The sequence below is a fragment of the Manis javanica genome, chromosome 3 (assembly GCF_040802235.1).
Source record: "Manis javanica isolate MJ-LG chromosome 3, MJ_LKY, whole genome shotgun sequence".
NCBI lineage: Eukaryota > Metazoa > Chordata > Mammalia > Pholidota > Manidae > Manis > Manis javanica.
This window is the reverse complement of record NC_133158.1, coordinates 204,287,409-204,308,035: the sequence shown is the minus strand read 5'-3', so window position 1 is coordinate 204,308,035 and position 20,627 is coordinate 204,287,409. Positions and strand designations below refer to the sequence as shown.

General features: G+C 38.6%; 1 protein-coding gene and 1 long non-coding RNA gene across 3 annotated transcripts in view; one reads left to right on the top strand and one right to left on the bottom strand.

The window, feature by feature from the left end:
• Window positions 1-20,627, top strand: part of LOC108384742 (uncharacterized) — a 98,653-nt gene that overhangs the window by 22,816 nt on the left and 55,210 nt on the right. The window contains exon 3 of the long non-coding RNA XR_005063024.2: window positions 15,635-15,711. This is a non-coding gene — a long non-coding RNA (uncharacterized lncRNA). The remainder of the gene's footprint in view (window positions 1-15,634; window positions 15,712-20,627) is intronic.
• Window positions 1-20,627, bottom strand: part of ANXA10 (annexin A10) — an 81,966-nt gene that overhangs the window by 16,946 nt on the left and 44,393 nt on the right. For both annotated transcript variants that reach the window (XM_037024737.2, XM_037024736.2), the window contains 3 exons: window positions 7,886-7,999; window positions 6,348-6,438; window positions 5,276-5,355 (listed from right to left, as the gene is read on the bottom strand). In XM_037024737.2, coding sequence (XP_036880632.2) covers window positions 5,276-5,355; window positions 6,348-6,438; window positions 7,886-7,999 — 285 coding nt within the window. The remainder of the gene's footprint in view (window positions 1-5,275; window positions 5,356-6,347; window positions 6,439-7,885; window positions 8,000-20,627) is intronic.

Here is a 20,627-nt window from a genome sequence, read left to right as displayed (position 1 = left end):
ACATAATATTATTACAAATACATATATATTCACATATATACTCTATCAATAATAAAGCATTATTATTTAATTTCAGGAAAAGGTAACTGCAATTATGAGTAAGACTGATTGCCCAGTTACATCAAGGGAAAACATTATTCACTGATTTTTTTCCCCTTGTGACTTATTTTCTCTCAGGTTTCATTTTCAGACTTTTTTTTTTCTGAAATATGTTTGCTTTCTAAAAATACACTGCAATCCTAATTCTTAGAAGTCAATTACTTTTAGGTGGTTTATAGTTAGTTCAGTGTTTAAAGAGGTGCAGAGAATCTCAGAGGTATTTGTGTATAGGTTATTGACATTTTCCAAAAGAACAGAATTGGCAGGAATCAAGTGCGATTGGAGGAGCAGTTTAATTTAACGATGGAGACACAATGTACTTAGGTCTGTGTTCATGTTAGCCTTTCATTCAATGGATAATGTTGCACAAGCCACTTCATCTCTCTGAGCTTCAGTTTTCTCATCTCTACAAGGACAGGATATAGCCGGTTGGGTTCTCTGGAAAGCTGGCTCTGTGATGGAGATCAGCATCTATATTGCTTATTATGGAAGGTACTTGGGATCAGTGCCTATGGAATGGAGAGTAAAGAAGCAGGATTTGGCACAAAAAGCCTAATTCTGATACAGTACTAATTCCTAATGGAATGTAAAGTAGTCCCATGAGATATATTTTTTTTCTCCTAGGGAACTTATATTTTTCTTCAATAAACTGAAATAAATTTCTATTTGGATATCAAGGAAAAAAAGGTTTGATAGTACAGTGCAGCTTATGGATTTACAAAGGGCTGACTGGCTTTATTCTATCGGGGGTAGTACCTATGCCAACATGAGTTTCTGACTGGAGACTGTTGTTTTAATTTCAGTTATATATCATCATTATTTGAAAATCAAAAAAATAATTGACTTTAAAATTGAGCAAATTTGTAATTAAAATTAATCTTATGACATTTAAAAGTTAAGAAATATTCAATTGACATGTTGCCAAGTGAGATTATTTAAAAATGTTAATAGCTATTATTAAAATTCTTTTTCTATAATGACTTCACTTTCTCTTCCAAATTAAAATAAGCTTATTTCTACAACTTACAAAAATCTCAAATTGGACTGCAGAAAACCACTCTATCTACTCTCTATTAGATTAGATTCCTCAGAATAGGACTTGATTAATAGAGGTTGGTGATAAGGACAGTTTTATGAACTATGCAGTCAAACCATGCAGATCGAAATCAAACCAAACACAATAAAGGAAATTCTTCAATTTATTTTTAAAAATCAGAAATTTAAATTTAATTGGGAAGACAGTGCATTCATTTTTAGTACTATGCCACTTTTTTTCAGTTGTACAATTTAAAGGAGTCCAATCAACCCAGATTACCAATCTCTCTTCAGTCTGGGGCAGCTAATACTTGGCTTCTTCAGCAATGTTTTCCTTTGTATTTATTTCTAACTCAAAACTGACAATAACTTGGACACACAATCACAAAAAGGATAAAAAGAATTAAAATTCATGTTGCTTTACAATGAACTGAATTCTTAGTTTGTGTTCCAATCTAGATAACATATCTGTGCATTTTTTAATTAAATCATACAAAATATGTGCAAGGTACAGTATGAAGTTTTTAATCACAATAAACACACAATAAAGGAACCGTACCCCTGGTGTTTGATTGCATATGTTTATCCACTACAAATGAGGAAAACAGCAAAATAACATAATTAGAAAAAAAGGGAAGTAAAGTAATAATTTAAATTTGCACACTGCCATTGATGTGTTTTAAAGAAAAAATTATTATTAACAGTCTTTTTCTCACTTTAAATATTTTCTGTATACAGAATAGTTCTAAGGCAGAGTAGAAACCGTTCTTTTTTTTAACCTTTCTTGTGTGAAATAATACAGTATCTTAACTTCAGAAATAAAGTTGATTCCTTTTTTCAAACAAAGCCTTGTAGAAATAAAAAAAAAAATAGAAATCTCTCTAGGCAAATATTTGAGCCAGCAATTTTAGGAAAAATAAACATCCACATGTGGCTATGGGTCTATTTCCCTAAATGGCTGGGAAATTTTCTGTATAGTTTTCCTGACTTGAAGCTTTCCTTGTTCCCTTTTATTCTATAATCTGAGCTAGAACATCATGAATTCTAACTGCTTTCCCTCCGAGAAGATGGCTAGTGATACAATCTGAGTAATAGAACAGAGAAATCACTAATAGCATTTTCTTGCCTAAAAACAGGTCCCTTTCCTCCTGCTGAATCTTCTCATTGTTTGTTCCGTCACTTCAGCATATACTCATTTGCAGCATATGATTGATTAGTTGTAGTAAATGGTCATGGCATGTGCAGTTCGATTTGTTTCCTACTTATGTAGAGATGGTAATAGCTAAAATCTTCCCAAACATCTTGCATCCTCCTCAAAATTTTCCCTCTGGCTCTCAACTGCCAGGGGCTTCCATTGTGGCAGCTCAGTCAGGTCCTTCCCTGGACAAATGTCCCCCTTTCAGCAGAGGTCCTGCGAGCCAGCCAGCATGCCCTACAGGACCTTCCCACCATCCCGAACTACCCTCCCTCCTTCTCTCCATGTGTGCAAAGGATGCTTATTTTCCAGAACCCAGGATAGACCCACTGTACATGAAACCTCTTATTTTACTTTAGCCAGCACTGAACTTTGTTAACTCAGATTTTCTAAAGAATTTGTTTTTTGAACCATTTATTTCCAAAAAATATGACTTGTTTTTATATACAGAGAGCTTAGTTCAAACACTACAAAACTGAATAGGACATAGTTCTCATGCTTGAGAAACTCAGTCTACTGGGAAAAGTGGATCTGTAAACATGTTCAACATTACGTGGTAAGATGGAATAAAAATACATAAAACAAGTTCGGAACAGCAGTTCTTACGGAGTAGGAGAAGGCTTTGAAGAGAATGCTCAGTCAGAGGCTTGGCAGGAAATTATTAATTTTGTACTAGCTTCCATACCAGTGTTTTTAAAAGTTTGCATTATTTGAACATCTTAGCAAAAAATAAATACAAATACAAATAAATGTTGCACTAATTTTTTTTACCTTCACATGCTTTATCAAGGCCAAAAACAAAAAAGAAGGAATAAAAAAGATTAGCTTAATCTTTCAGTTTTTATTACTTCCATATAAATTAATTATTCATGACAGGATTAGCTCTAAATAAATTAACATCATAGGTGATATATTCATATTGATGCTGTATGCCATGTCTATATATAGTATAATGAATGTAATCATCTGCCAGTAAGATTAGAATGGCATCAAGAACCTTCCAACACTGACCTCTTTAAAGATCATTAAAATGCTGATACAAAAAGAATATGCCAAAAATTGTGAAGCATGGATAGAGATGAAAAGATCTACCTTTTAAAGTACTTTTAAGAAACTGAAGACTTTCATAAATGAGTTTCATCTCCTTTGAGGACAAACTGGACTGTATTTTGCAGCCACCCCTGAATTAAGTGCAGCTGTTCGCTGGTGGTATGGCCAACAAAATGTGAACAAAAGTGAAATGCATCCTCACAAGGCCCATACAAACTCCACGAACAGTCCTCACTGTCCTCCTGCTTGTGCAGATTGAGGACAGGCACAATGAGCAGAAGGAAGGGGTGAACATGGATTAGCCACAGATGGAAAGAGATTGAGCATCTGGCCCTTTTTGGAGGAGAGCTGCAGTCTGGTCATTGCACCTGTCTACTGTCCATGTCAGCTTGAGAAATGTCTTTTCTTCATGCTCTTGGCCATGGGTTACAAGAAAGACCGAAGCTCAGTGAATAGTTGGCTGGTTTGTAAGCAGCAATAAAGGAATAGAGAGAAAGTCCAGAAATGTGGTATCTCTCACTGTTAAAAGGGAAACCGTTGATTCTAAGCAATATGAGCTGAAACTTGAAGATTTAAAAGGCGAAGGCCTTTTAAGATTCAGGCCTGCAGTAAGTATCCAGCTAAACTTATTAGCTAAGAGGACTTTCAAGGAATCGGCTTTAAGTTGTGAAAAACAAGAAGCATGCTAGCGGGGTGTTCCAAGGATGCAGAGAACTCTGTCCATGAGAGAACTTTGGGTATGGCTATGTGGTGTAGGGTGGAAGCAGTTAGATCAGAATTCGTCTAAGTCTTTAGATATGTGCATTTGCAAAGACATTACAAATCCAAATTAAAGAAGAGTGGACTACTCAAACTATAAACAAACTGTTAGTCCTCTAAATTTGCCAAAATTGAGCCATGGAAGAGATACAGCCCTCACAGGATACGCTGCACAGAACCGCGTCAGACAAAGCCCAAAACGATAAACACAAGGAACAACATCTCAGATTTTGGCAACAGTGGCCGTAGAAATGTTTAGGTTAAAAGTAAAATCCAGGGACTCGTGGAGGCCATTGGTCCTGGAGAGGTTCAGAGGACATGAAGGAAGAATGCTCGGTGGCCTGTGCTGCACTTTCTCCCGGTGACTGAGTCCTCACCTCCGGGCCCTGGATTCCTGAGGGCCTCAGGTGGCTTTCTCACCCTGTCTCCTTCCTCTGGGGTCTTTTTCTCTGTCCTTCTAGGCACCAATTTCCCACCTTTATTCCTCCCAAAAAGGCTTCCATTTATTCTTCCTTCTGTGCAGGTGATAGAATCTTTTCTTAATTTTACACCTCCATGTATAATATTCAATCTACCTGTGGCTGTAGGTGAGATTCTCTGCCAACTACCAACTACTTAGTTACATTCTTGACATAAACAGGAAAGGTGTGGGGATTTAGAAATCCTTGTTTCGTTACACACGTACACCAAAATACTGGCTCTTCAGACATTTTCCCCAGCTATGAACTTGTACTTCCTTTCGATAGCAAACAACTGAACGCTGACTTGAATGTCTTTGCTGAATCAGATGACAGATTCAAGAATATGCATAAAACACAGGATAGTTATATCTAAAATATTATTATTACAATAACTCCCTTATAATGTATAATATTTTATGTATCTATAATTATAATCATCTTTCATATGGTAGATATTTTTTGAGAGCAGAGATGATGTATTATTCGTATTTGGTTGTCTCTGTAGCCAACCCAAGTTTCTATTGTGCTTTGAGTTTATCTGGGATTCAGTAAATGTTATTATACAGAATTTACTGTTAGGTCAGAGTAAACTGGAACTTTCTGTCCTATTTTTTTGAAAATGAGACATATCTGCTTTTTCATAGTACAAAATGGTGTGAACTTTGGAATTTCATACCTGGACCAAGTTCATGAGAGTATCTCTGAAGTGTCCTGAGGTCTCTGAGTAAATGTCCTCTTGAAGGTTACTGCTGTATTCTGGGTAAGAAAACATCTACATTGAAGGTCTGATTTATTATAGAGCCACATATCATTGTACTCTGAATAAGTTAATGCTACTTTCCCAGCCATCAGTGGATAGAATGCAATCCTTTGACATTTTCTCATCTTTTACTACCTTCTTTTCAGATGAAGCCAATAACCAGTCCCCTGAGGAAATCTGATGACTAACAGTAACAAAGGCATGGGTCTTTTTTTATCTTAAAAAAAATTAGGTATTTATTCCAAGCTTGAAAAACAACATTGAGACTCAGTTCACATTCTATAACTCTTGATATTCAGAACTATGCCTCAGTTTCCACAGACTGCTGCCCCACTCAAGTGTTTTTCCCAAGTGTTTTTTCTCATTTTAATATTTTAAGTGTAAGTTCTTACCTCCTTTCCCTCAGGAAAGTACTGATTTGTTCAAATGTGTTAGTTCTGACTGTCTGGACCATTTTCTTGACATTCAATGCCACATAATACACGATGAAATGGAACTGAAGGCGTGAAGGTTTTCTGACAGTGAAGTTAGTAGCCGTTCTACTTTCAAAATGTGTAAAAATCTGATTTGGAGGTAGATTACAGTGTTTATTGAACTTGTGAAGTAGTTACCCAAATTTGTAGAATTTGCTGAGTGATTATTGCACTTTGCTCTGTTTCATCTGGTCCAGGTCTCTCCTGGGGAAGAGGTAAATGACACAGGTGCTGGGCACTTACCTGCCTTAATATAAGTAAATATTCAGCTCATAGAAACTTGCCATTGTTTTCCCTGAAATGTGCTTAACTTGATTGTCTAGGGAACTGTTTCATTTTTGTACCTTAATCACCAGGTTTACTCAGTGAGTTCATTAGTCTTGAGTAATATTACAAATATAACAATGTCTTAGAAAATTCTTTAAAATATATATACTGAAATATTTTGTGTGTCATTAGAAAAATATAAAGTTTAGGTATGTGTTAGATATATGTACATATGTATATTTCCTTACGCAAACAATAGGCTTCTCGCATTTGGAAAATTTCTCCATTTGTTCTTGAAGCTAATATATCAATGAGGCAATGTTCTTCAGTGCCTGCTCCCTAGAAAGACAGAGAAAGATAGTCCTAAAGACACTCATATTGAGAATAATAGTACACCTTAGGTACAACAAAGAAATACAGCATTGCTGGTATTCTAGGAGGTTGCAAAGGGGAAGGGTAGGGTGTTTGGGATAAAATAGGATGGATTCATTTCTGGCTCTACTATTTACAAGCTGCTTGACTCTTAAGATGATATCTGAAACTCTTCATTTAGAATAAAACAGCATTGGGATTTTCCAAATAATGTGGGAAAAGATACCTAAACGATGCTAATATCACTGACATTTTTTGCAGCTAGAGTGTCAGTTCTTCGTCAAACTGAAGTTAAAAACTATTTTCCCAAGTATGTTTCAGGGACCTCTTCCTGCCTTTCCCTAGATGTGTATTTTATACGATTTTCCTACACCTTTGGACTGGGTATATTCTATGGTCTCTTACAGACATATACATATATTCTTTGATAGTGATTTTAAAGACAACATATCTTTTTCAGGAAAGCTTCAGAAATCCTTACTATTTCATGAGATATTCATGGTATAAACGTTTCATCTAAATAGTGGCATATGACTTCCTTCTTATAGTTTTTAGTCACATAATTTTGTGAGACGTAGGAATTGACATATGCAACTTAAAAAAAAGCAATTAGTTGAAATCATATGAATTTTACCCTATGCCTATTATGATCCACACATTTGGTGGCCCGAATCCTGGTTCCCTTGATTGTTCTTGCTTCCTCTCTTTGCTGTCACACATTGCTCACAGACTGTGGTGATCTGGTCATTGGCAGGCACCACACTGGAATGATTTCAACAACTCTGCAGGTGTTTAATATCAGCATTTGGAACGATGTAAGAAGACTTTGTCCCCCATTCCTCGCCAACAAAATCTCTAACAAATCTGCAGTTAATTTATTTCACAGGAACAACTTTCCTATAAGAGAAAAATTATTCTAACCCTTCAGAAGTTAAATTTTGATACATCTGCGCAATAGTTTTTGCAGAGGGCTAACTTAAGGTCACAAAAATAAAGATGTCGTCTATATTTTGTCTCTGACTCAGTACTCTGTTTTTATGTGATGAGCCTACATTTCACAAATAATATCCCCTTATTGACTATGGGCGAACCACATGACGTATCCCCTTAATGAATGAATAAATATGAGGGAGAGATAAACCTGAGTGGCCCCAGAGGCTTCCTGACTTTTTCCTTCTGTTTTGACAGCACAGAACTGGATCAGTGAGTCTCAGTTTGTCCAACAAAGGGAATAGACTGATCTCAGTCCCGGGGCTTTAGTGGCCCACTCCCCTGACCACAGGCATTTCCATAGTTTCAACTTTGCTCCGATCCTCTGCCACCCCTCCCCGATCGCACAGCAACATCACAGGAAAGTCCCTCTCTATGAAACTTCTGCCTGTCCTGCTACAGGTGTTTCAGTATCAGGTATTACCTTCATGGCATGCCAGAGTTCGTGAGCATCGTAAGAGGGTGGAGGGTACATGAGGCCAACCATCACATCTTTGAAGTGATCTGAAAGCTTCTCCTTAAGGTCACCAACCAGGTCCTATGGAGGGAAAGTAAATACTTTCAGTTATAGCAGTTGCCAATTTTATAAGAGAAATGGGGTAATTGCATAAAGTCTTCTGGTAAAATTTCCTTTTCCATGTCATGTCACATAGTAACAAGTCTGGTTTTGATTCACACATATACGCATTTGATTCACACAGCATGCCGGACCCGAGGGTTTGGAAATGCCTGGTGTAATCACACCTCTGCGAGAGATGTCATCTATGTGGACATTCAATCCTATAAACACAGAAAGTTGTCCCTTCCCCAATCCGGAGCCACCTCTGTCGATCTTGTTTTGAAAATGAACCAAAGTTGAAACCTAAAAACATTTTGGTTGGGAGTTAGTTTTCTTTGTGGAAATGATTCTTAATGAAACATTAGTCCTTAAATAAAATATGCATTTCATTTTATTTTATCACTGTAGCAGTCTCTTTCAGCAGGGGGTTATACTATCGCTAAAAGGCTTGTGTAAATGAATTAAGTAATGTTACAACTTTCGTCAAATTTAATAATTTATTTAAAATATTGAAAGTTAAAAACTTAGAAAAACAAGCATGCTGGATTTTTGTCTTGAAATACAGATATTTAAAGTGTGAAATAGTTTTAATTTTGATTTTCATTTTACTACTGTAGCATGGGTATTAAAAACATCTATGTTAAATTTATTTTTGTAGGATTACAAAGATATCTGAAAGGTATTCAGAATTTACCAGTTCTTGCTAAAATGTATAGAGTGCCTTCATTTTTACTTTTAAAATATGGAATATTGTAGTTCAAAGGTGGTTCAACAATAAAAATCAAGGCAAAGATGCCAATAAGGTATAATAAGCTTTATTAGAATAAAAATAGTTGTAATCTCTGTTTTATTTAATATAACCTGACAACAGCTTTTCTATACTGTGGATTTTCTTTCTTAGCAAATAAAAGCCTTCATCTGTGCATGGTGGTAACTGGTAAAACAGATCATCTGTTGAATTTTTGCTTGGGTCAATGTAATTCATTTTGTAAGCAATTAATAAATGTCCAGAGTTGGGTCAGGTACTTGGAGTATATATAAGCAGCATAGGATATCCTGTTTGAGGGAGCTTCTATTTTATGCAATTCCCTCATTAAGCACCAGACTGCTTCCATTTCTTTACCAAACAGGTGCTAAGGTGCATCAGAAGCCAGGCACTCCTCTAGGTAGGGGCGCTGTGGCAAAGAGTAAGCCGACATGAACATATTTGTGCAGCTTGTATCTCATGCACACAAGGAGCTTGATAAATAAGTTGAACGTAAGAGCAGTTATGCTACAGGTGTTTACTCAGTACTGTGTCCCAGACATGGTGTAAGTGCTGGCCAGGCAGCAGTCCGTTTTCATGGACATGCATGACGCACAGTGCTGGAGATAGCTTAAGTGTTAATGCGAGCTGATACACTTCCCAAGGCTTGCGACATCACGGCTCACATTCTCCGACCCTAAAGCAGTGATGCGAGAGGGTCGTGGGAACTCACGCGGGAGGTTAGGCGGACCTTCAGGACTAGGGCCATGGCATACTCTGATTAGAAAAAGCCAAGTAGCACAACGACAGGAAGGTGGAGAGGCTGTTGGCGATGGCCGCACTACCCAGGCAATTAATTAGTCAAATGTCGTAGATGTGCTGTGTCCTGCCTAGGAGAAGCCTCGTGCCCCTGGAACTAGTTCCTTACCTCATCGCCAGTTTTTTTGTCATTGTGAAAGTCTAGGATATAATAATTATTTTTCTTAGTGGTCTCTCCCGTGTCAAAGGGAATTCATCAGAGTTGGCAGCAGAACTGATGACTGCAGCTTATTTAGACATCACCAAGTAACTTTAAGCATCGATGTTTGTTCCCTCATTGGTGATCCGGTTTTGCCCGGCAGAGGTGGTTTCGGGATTCAGCCAAGTAGGTGCGCTGCATGTGTCCTGCCCATCTGCCTGCCTGAGCTTTGCTCTGGGGCCAGGCTCCCCCTGGACCTGGAGGCCAGGCCTCCTGAGCTGCTCCCCTGCCAGAACTTTGCGACCCTGGAGCAGCATATGACTGGCAGAAGTCCCTTCAGGACCCTGGGAGGTTCCTCTGGGAGCCTGTCCTGTCACTTAAGGGTATTTCACTTCAAAACTAAAAATATGGGTATATTTAGGGAATGCCAGCTTTTTGGAAATTTAAAAATATGCTTCTATATGAGTCGAGGGTCAAATGACAAATCAAGAGGAAGGTAGAGAACACTTTCAATTTAATGGAGGTTAAAATTGGTGAGATGCAGTTAAGGCAGTGCTTGAAGATGTATATTTTATTTTGTATTTTCTTAATTGAAGTGTAGTTAATACACAATATTATATTGGTTTCAAGAAAATAACACAGTGGGTGAACAGTTACCCACATTATTAAATCCTCACCCCACTAGTGTGGTTACCATTTGTCAACACAGGAAGATGGTACAGAATCAATGGCTATATTCTCCATGCTGTAGTACTAGCCTATAACCAACTTATATTATGATTGACAATATTTGTGCCCCTGTATCCCCTCCCTCCCTACCCACCCACCCCAGCCCCTCTTCCATAGTAACCATCCATCACTTCTCATTGAGTCTACTGCTGTTTTGTTCATTCTGTTTTGTTTTGTTTTTAGATTTCACAAATAAGTAAAATCATACGGTATTTGTCTTTGCCTGGTTTATTTCACTTAGGGTAATACCCTCTAGGTCCCTGCATGTTGTTGCAAATGGTGAGATTTCTTTCTTTTTTATGACTGAATAATATTCCATTGTGTTGTTCCATTGTGAATCACTGATAAAATCAAATATTTAAGGTAGAAGTGAAATCAAGTCTGTACAAAATATTGTAGAAAATAGAAGATGAAAGAAGACTTCTCAATTTATTTTATATGGCTAGTATTGCCCTAATACCAGAATCAAAAAATAAACTTCACAAGCAAGTTGCACATTTATATCCTTTATGAACACATATGCAAAAAAAATCTAAATACTTAATAAATCAAATCCATCAATATGTAAAATATGTAAAAAGATGTCACAAATAGGATTTATCTCAGAAATGCCATCGATTTATACTTGAAATATCAATATAATTCCTTATTTTAGCAATATAAGGAAGAAAGTTTTATCATGATATCAACAGATGTAACAAAAGCATTTGAGAAAATTTAGCACATAAACATGACAAAAGCTATTAGGAAAGGGTAAATGAAAGGAATTTCCATCAGCTGGTAAGAGGGCATTGATGAAAATTGTATAGCTGAGATGGTACTTGGCAGGAAACCCTGAAATGTTTATGCCCTAAAATTGGAAACAAAGCAGGGATTTGTTCCTTACTAATCCCTTACTACTTTTATTTAACATTGTGCTATGCACCTAAAGAGAAAAGCTCCAAGCTAAATTGTCTAGAAAGCATAGGAGCAAACCTTTGGGTTTTGATATAAGCAAAGAATTCTTAGTACATAGAAGTACACACCATAAATGAAAAAAATGATGAATATGACTTTACCAAAATAAAAACTTCAATTCCTGTAAGGAACCACAGGTTGTCATTTCACATGCCTGACAAAAGACTCATTCCCAGAGGCTATGAAAATCTCTCAAACTCAATAAGAAAAAGATAAAAATATAGACAAGGGATTTGAACTGATACTTAGCCAGCAATAATACACAAATGAGAAATAAACTCATGAAATGATGCATAACAACATTAGTCATAGAGTAACAGGAATTAAGATTACAATGAGAATAACACTACACATTCCCTTGAGTGGATGCAATTATAAGAACTGATAATAACAAGTGTTGACAGGATGTGGGCCATCTGGAGTTGTCATATTATTACTAGTGGGAGTGTAAGATACTACAACCAAAATATTTTATAACCTAGAATAATCTTAAGAAATACTTTTGCAGTTTCTAACAACTATAAACTCATACTTAAAAATAATGACTGCTCTGAAGTAGTAACTAACAAATTGAAAAGGTATGAATATAAAGAATGTGAATTTTATAGGAACTTTATTTATGATTGGCCCCAAATTGGAAATCAATGTGCATCACCAGTGAATGGATAAACAAATAAAGGTATATCCCTTTGCTGGAAGACTACTCAGCAGTAAAAGGATAGTCTGTGCTGAGAAAATGAATCCAGACATAAAGCATTTATTACTTGGTCATATAAAATTCTAGAAATGACAAATCTATAAATACAAGCAAAAAGAAAGCAGGTCAGCTGTTGCTGTGAGCAGGAGGACAGGAATGGCCTGCCAAGGGGCAAGAACAAAACTTGGGAGGTTCGAGATGCTCTGTGTCTTGATTGTGCTTGTGGTTGCATGGGTGTATACATTTGTGAAAACTCAGCAATCTGTATTGAAGTGAGCATGTTTCAGTTTGCATAAATTGCACTTCAATATTACAGATTTTGAATTTTATTTTAAGATGTTACTTTAGCCTCTCTAAAGTGAGTATTTTGTAAATCAACTTATTTAACTCTTTCAAACTGATCTTTTACTCTACTTACGTGCCACACTAGTTAATACCTGGTTTCAAGTTAATCTGGTTTAGTTTTTAGCATTTTGTTGCTTAACTCCAACTGAACTTCACTGAGATGGAAAAAATGGGGCACACACACTCGAAGCAATGCAATGCTATAATCTAGTGTGTTATTAAAATGCTAAAATGAGACTCAGAGAATTGTAGAAATTCACAAAAAAGAGGTTACTATCAATAAAATGAGGGTTTATGGCAAGTGTGGATATGAGCCAAGCCTTGGAAGATAAGGTAGGGTTTGGTTAGGAAAAGTCATAGGAGATTTCAACAGCAGTATGGAAGGACAGAGAAGGCACTGGTCTGGGTGGACTAGAAAGTTTAAAAAGTTAGCTTTGAGTAAATGTTGAACTGATTTGAAATGCAAATGTTTTAAAAGAGACTTTGCATGCCAATTAATACAATGTCTTTTCTAATTCAGAAAGGAAAGGCCCAAATGACAGAAATTCAAGCAGGTCAGTCGGAGGGTGTGTTGAGTGTAATAGCCACTAACACTTTTTGAGTGTTTACTATCTGCCCGACGAGATGCTGAGTATTAGGTAACTGTAAAAATTTATGACAACAACCCTATGAATTAGAACTATAATCATCCCACCATATAGATGAGAAAACTGTGTCACAGAGAGCTTAAGTAGCAAATTCCATATATTCAACAGGTGAGTGATGGAGTCTGGATCTGATATCAGACGTTCTGACCTACTTGTCTCCTGTTTTATGTTATGTAGGCCATAGAAAGCCTCTAGGGATGTATTAGCAAGGTGGGGAACATAACTTATGGGTGGTAAATGTAGCATTTAAATTATAGTGACATTTAAACCTTGTGACAGCATACTGAAGGTTTAAATGCAAACAGACCAATGCAATTTAATTTCATTGCAATAGGATAATGGTACCTGGCAGTTGATGGGAAGGTAGAGACATTCAAATTATCATCTCTTTCATAAGCCTTCCTCTAATGCTACATGAGGTTTATTGTTTCTTTGCTGCCACTGCACCATCTTCCCATTGATTACACTAGCTTTTAATGACTATATTATGCACATTTATTCCCCTCCAAAATCTATCAGGACATAGACTTTCTCATAAACTTTCCTAAATTAACCATCTAGCATAATGCTTAGATACAAAATATGCAGAGTATATAGTATATGTAATATTTAAATGAATATAAAGCAAGTGATAGAATGAAAGAATACGGAGAGAGAAAACTTCTAATTTACTGTTTACATGTAAGGGATAAAGTGACTGTTCAAGCTGAAGATGATTTAGGCATTGTGGAGGCCTTTTGTTTTATCTTTGGTCACATTTCTTTGATCATTTCCATCCAAACATACCACATCTTCAGCTCCCTTACCTACCCACCATAGTGAACTAGTATGAATCTGCGTGTGCATTCCGCTGCAAAGCGTGATTAGAGCCACTAGGTGGCGCCAGTGTACCTTTGTATCGGGTGTGTGGGCGTGCCTCAGTAAACTAATTTTATAAAAGATTTGAATGACGTTGTAGTATTTCGATGAAAGAAACAGTATCAGATATGATTCAGTGGGCAAGTTCTGGCGGTGGAGGGCTTACGTGGAATCCTGGCTGTGCAGGGTACCAGCTGAGAATGCAAGCAAGTCCCTTCACCTGTTTGGCTCTGCTGCCCAATCTAAAGTGGACCTAGTAATAGCACCTACTTCATACGGTTGATCTAAGTGTAACGATACTGAACTCGGGTGAAGTTCTTAAACTATTTTTCAGGCATGTATTAGGCACTCAAAAATGTCTTTTTTTGCCTTCAAACAATATTAAGTAATTTGCTGCAGATCAAAAACGACTGATGCTAGATGTCTCCCTCCCTCTTCTTTCTTTCCTTTCACCTCAGAAGTTTATTATATTGTATTTCTCACAACTTTTACAATATGGTCACTAAACTCTGTAGTCTCTAACTTAAAAATATGGATGATTTCTTACCACTCGAGGCTGCATCATCATAGCCTGTATTAAGGTAATAGCCTCCCTGGAAGTCTCCCTTCTGTCCTTGCACCCCACTGTCTCCCCTCAACACACGTGACAGTGCGATCCAGTAAAATGCAAACCAGATTAGTCACTCCTCACTTGAAAGGCCCTTTCCCACTCTGAACTCCAGGATAAACTGCAGTGGCTTTAGTGCAGTTGATTTCAGAATAAAGCAAATAAGGCAGGTGTTTTCTTCCATGTGAATGCTAGTCTTTCTGCCCTCAATCTCCTCTTACTCTGTGCTGCTGATTTCTCGACTTCCTCTGCAGTGGGCATCTTCCTGATCTGGAATGGAAGGCCTGCCCTTCACTCCTTGAATGTTCTTTAGGTGGTCACACAGCCCACCCCTCCCTGCCTTCTCGAGGAAGCCTGCCCTGGTCACACTACCCGGTCACCATCACTTCCGTATTTTTCATGAGGATTCATCTTTTCTTCCTTAGCACTTACTACCTTCTAACATGACACATTTAATAATGTTTTATCTGTCTCACCTGGGTAGAACGTAAGCTCCGTCATGGTCTCTTATCCATGGCTGCTTCACCAGCCCATGGAACTGTGTGTGCCTGCTGCATAGCAAGCCTTAGAAAATGAGGATAGAGTAAATGAATGGATAAAGACCAGTTGTAATGTAACAGTGATTTGTTTGGAGTCATTCTTGGTTATTCAAAGATGACCAAAGGTCCCTACCCTCAAAGCAGTTTTATTTAGTGGGGGGAATAGTATCACAGGAATTACAATTACCTTGCAATGCAAAATGTGCTAAGTGCTATAGTAGTAGAAATAGTATGCTTATACCAGAACATTGGGAAGGATATAATACTTGCAGTTGGGAAGATAAATATTGAATAATATGTTTAAATAGCTCTACTTTGCAAGTTCAAAGAGGAGCCTTCAAATAGATTTTCTAATGAGAGTGTTAAATTCTCACTTGGAGTTATATAAATAACTTTGCAGTTGCAGTCTTTGGAGTGTGACTTCTCCCAGCCTGATTGCCTCTCCTTTCTGTTTGCTGAAGACTTGTCCTAAAGGGACTCTGTGGGTCTCACAGCTTGGCTTGTGTTAAGCTAATGAATCCTTGCTTTTCAGAAGGAGCCCTTTTGTGCTGCTGATAGAACTGCAGATTAGCCCTGTTGCAGCTCTGACCACTCCAATTTAAACTAAAGGTAAAATGGCACTTTCTTCCTCCTTGTTTCCTCTTCCCTTTAACTAATTATGTGTAATGGGGGCAAGAGGGAGAAGTCTGACTAACATTTTGTTTGTCTGAATTGCTTAGAGGAACAGTTTTATGTGCTTTTAATTTATATGTCCTTTCTATCACCATAAAAAATGATGCTTGCTGTTTAAACACTTCAGGAGATAGGCGTATATAAAGTATCACTTAGAATTTGTCTTAATTCCACTCCCCTCAGTTTTCATTTTGTAAATACTTGAATAGTTTTAGATCATATTTTGAAAACATTTGTGCAATCTGCTGTGTCCCTTTGTAATGGCAGGTGAAAATTCTTTTGAATAGCTTCACTTTACAGATGTTTTCACAGTTTATTTAATGATTTAATTGTCAGTGGAAATTTGAGGTGTTAATTTCTTTCTGGTAATGATGACAATATTTGGTCTTCTGGAGGAACAGTATATTAAAACTAAAACCCTCCCCCTCCAAACACCACAATAAAATGTAACATTCTTTTCAAAATATACTTGATCTCAGGAGAAAGAAGAAACTCTGGGTGTAAATACCAGGGTATAAATGAAAACCAGGGAGTCAGCAAATAAGCTGGCATCAGAGATGACCTTGTGGATGTGAGACAGGGACCATGGGTTTAGTCAGAGTAGGGTGAGGGCTTCTGGGAAAAACAGGGCGGAATATTTACAGTCAGAGCAATGTAACAATGGGCAAAGAAGTCCTCACTGAAACTCTGTTAAGCATTATGCAAAGTCAAGGTCACACTAATTCTGTAGGGGAAGATACCTAAGAATACAGACATCTTCAGTGAGATCAGTTAAAGGTCAAAAGGCTGGGAGCAACTTGGTCTGGAATGTTTGAGTGTCCTGCAAGGGTATCAGCATAACCTGTGACTCCCGCTGTCAGCCCTGGCAATCAGACTGTGACCCAGCCCACCTTGAGGACAGGGCAGGTGATGCGAGTCCATACCACTAAGTCTTTTTTTGATGTTCTCGAAAAATCCTCAATTGTCTATAAAACCCCTAGACAACGCACCATCACGGGCTCTCTTGTCCCCTCCTGGCATGAGCCAGGAGCTCTATTCTCTCACTTTATTTCTAAATAAAAGCCTGTACCTCGCTCTCCTACCTTGAGTGTTTGTGAAGCTCATTCTTCGGCTTCGTAAACAAGATGGTTGGGAGAGTAGGGGTTGGTTTGGAGAACTATTTGTCTTGGGTTTTAGTGTTTAATGTGGGACCTTACAAAAGGGCAGGAGAACATTATGGGGCCAGTGTAGCACAGACAACTAGTCTTAAACATATGAGGTGGTACCCTCAAAGGATTAGACCTTCAGTAAAAGTATAAAATAGGAAAAAAAAAAACCACTGACACTGGAAGATAGGCAGAAAGTTCACTTCTCCATTCCTGGGTTTTCAGTAGAAGAATATTATCTCTAAGAATTCAAAATCATAGATGGGTGTGAATTTCGAATTTACTGTACCCCGCCCACATGAATGGAGACCTCCAGGAAGAGAAGCCACCGTGAAACTTGATCCTAAACTGGTGATTCTCCTGGACACCGGGAAGGAGCAACTGCAAATCAAATCTAGAGAAATTCTCTGACTCTCAAGAAGAAAAAAATGATTCTCACTGAAAAAAAGCCCAGTTTCAAAGTTCTCACAATAATCATTGATATGCACTTAAAATCAGTTTTCCAGAAGGATGGACAGTGAACTCTAGAAGCAATAGAATTAAAACGCTAATAACTTGAGACAATTAATAATGATCTGAAAGAACATTATGGAAAAAATAAGACTTGAAAAGAAAGCAAATAAATTCTGTAAATTCAAAACTTCTAGAATTAAAAAATGCAGTATCTGTTTTAAAGAGCTAATAAACAGCTAAGTATGGAATTAGTAAACTGGAAAAAATATCTGAAAAAGTAACAGAAAATTCCACAGAGACAAGAAATAGATGATACAAAGATAAGGTTAAGAGAGGTTAAGGGACTTGGAAGATTGAGTGGCAGGAACAGACTTTTGGAGCAGGATTTACAGCAGGATAGAATGTAGACAATGCCAGAGAGCCACTATTTCACATATTATATAGTAAGTGAAACCTTGGTTTAGACAAAAGTAACCTGTTGACTAACACAATGAAATTGCTGAATATCTGTGAGAAAAGTTTCTTAAGAATAAATAGAATAACAGTAACCCACCGTGGGGTAAATTGCAGTATTTCCAGAATCCCCTGCCTTTCCTTAGTCCATTTACATATCAATAGGTGTGCGGGAGAGGGGCTGTTCTCTCCTCCCCTCTGTTGCCTAATTGGTCTGGCACCTGTCAGTCGCTGGGGAGAATCTCCCAGAAGGGGCAGGTGGAAGGACAAGAGAGGGGCAGGTGGAGGGACAAGAATGTGCCAGGTCAGGAGACAGGGGAGCAAGAGCCGCGGCCCAAGGGGAAGGGCGGGCCAGGCCTCATCGTGAGCAGTAAGCGGGTTTCTCCCAATCTAGCCTTTCTTTAGACTGATTTTGGTCACACCAGTTCATTTGCCCTGTGCCGGGAACATCACTGTCCCCCAGAGCCACCACTACAAAAGCAAACTAATTAGGAGAGAAAATCATCAGCAAAGGAAAAAAATTAAAATTATGTCTGCAAAGACCTTAGAAAAATAGTTAAGATTGAGCCTAAAATTCTATACCTATCTCAACAAATATCCATCAATGAAGCAAAAAGGATGAAAATATACTTAAAGAAATGACTGAGGTAATTTAACACTCGTTCTTTGTTTCTGGGGAAAAAAACTGCTAATAAATGTCCCTTTGGATAAATGACATTGATGTCATTGATGGAGTTGGTTATTAGAAGAAAAATGAACAAAGAAATTGAAAATTATGAATAAAATTAAGGAAGCATTGACTTATAAAACAGCATAATAATGATTAATGTTGGGGAGTGTAAAATAAGGTATAATAAAAATATTGGACAGTAAGAATATACTACCTGGAAAATTTCTTTAGCTCTTACATCAATGCCAGTCAAAGAGTGAAGAGATGCCTTCATGAAAGTGGGGCAGTGGATGTCACAGAGTCCATTTCAAAGATGGACTCATTAAAAAACACTTGCTGAGAGAGCCAACTTCAACTCAGTCAGCGGGTGCAAGCTCGGTGTCTGTGGCCAGGAAGAAATGTGGCTCTGGCCACTGAGTCAAGAACATATGAAGCTGGAACGTGGTCATCAGTGATGAACTGGACCAGTATAGGGTTTTGCGGAGGCCAAACACATAGAAAGTCCGTTTGACGCATGTATGCACAGCTGACACCCAGAAAATAAGTATCTTGCTTAGGGGTCCTCTGTCTCCCCTCCTGTTCCTTGGTATTTCTTTTCCTCCTTCCGTTCTACTCCAAACTCTGCTGCCGTCAGTAGAGGAACTATTAGGGGTGGGACCAAGGTCTTCCTGGTCCACTGTGTGCTGAATGCCATTCACTCACGTCTGATAGTGCTGGTGGATTTGGGGGAAAGGACGCAAGTTTTATGGATTCGTTGAATACCGCTGCCAAGCCACCATTCTGTGTGGCCCCGTGGGTTGAACTGGGGGAAAACCAAAATTCAAATGATGGGCGTGGGCAAGGTTTTCAGTGGGAGAAGGAAGCTAAAGGAGTGTGATCGGGGCCCTTAGGGTAGATTTACTCTGCTGTTATACTAACTTCTGTTCTTGAGTGTAGTTGGTATTTATGTTTTTTTTTGTTTCCACTGTGAAGGCTTGTTAAGTTCCAAAGGGGAAACTTTTGCCAGGGAAATAGCCACCTACAGGGATGCGCCTCACCCGGTAGCCATGTATGGGAAGGCCCCTTTACCCACGTGATCACTGCTGACAGAAGTCTCTGACAGATGTCAATTGATTGGAGCTCTGGTAAGAGGAGGTAGCCTTCCAGTTTAACCTGGTGTGTTACACTTGTCGACTTCCTCAAGTAACTTCCAGGTCCATCATTTTTGAAAAGCAGCCCTTGGCTTGCTGCTGGACTTGTAGAAATGGAATGCCTGGTCCCTGGAGGCTTGCGACTCTTGTGCCCAGTTAGCCCCGTTTTTGTGGGTCAGCTGGGACTCAATGGCTAATAAGGTGGAGAGAAATAAATCTCAACAAGTGGAAGTGGCACACTGAAAAAAACAGCTGCCTGGTACCAGGAGCTCTTGTCTTTCTGTAAAAAAATGGCAGCTATTCCTTTTAGGTTACCTTTAATCCCCATTGTGCTGCTTGAAGCAAGCTGCTGAGTCAGTGAGACATCAGTCGGTGGCCCTAAATGCTTTGCCTTGCTTCTCTGACGGTTTGGACAGGCCAGAGCCAGATGGTGTCCACTGGGCTGCTGTGGGTGGTTTCTGTCCCATGGGAGGAAGCCAGGCTGTTATCACAGCTGTGGTCTGCGCTCCTCTTGACAAACTTTTTATCTTTTTCTCATTCTTGGGCTCTCAGACCTATGTCTTTGGTTTAACACTCAGAAAAGTACAAATTGCATATGAAAAGGGGTTTCTCTGGGGCTGTAGTCTTTGGAAGCAAACAGGACATGGGTCATTCTTGTCGATGTACACGGTGAGGGCTGGTTGCATGATGAGACCAGCTGGAATCCAGCTACCGATCAAGCCTGCATTACCCAGACTGTTTCATTGCTGCCTGGACCCCCATCATGCTGGACATTACAACACACACACCATCATACCCTGGGCATGTAGTAAAGTGTCCCACCTGTCTGACACCCACATCACCACTGCTTGCCAAGGTGGTGATTCCAGTCAAGTGCAGACTGGATTTGTTTGTGCTGAAGGAAGTTGCGGTTCACAGGGCATGGCTCCTGTGCAGCCCTGGCAGATGCACTGTCAGTCCCTGATCCCCTCTTGAGGCAACTAGAAGCCTTCACAGCCATGG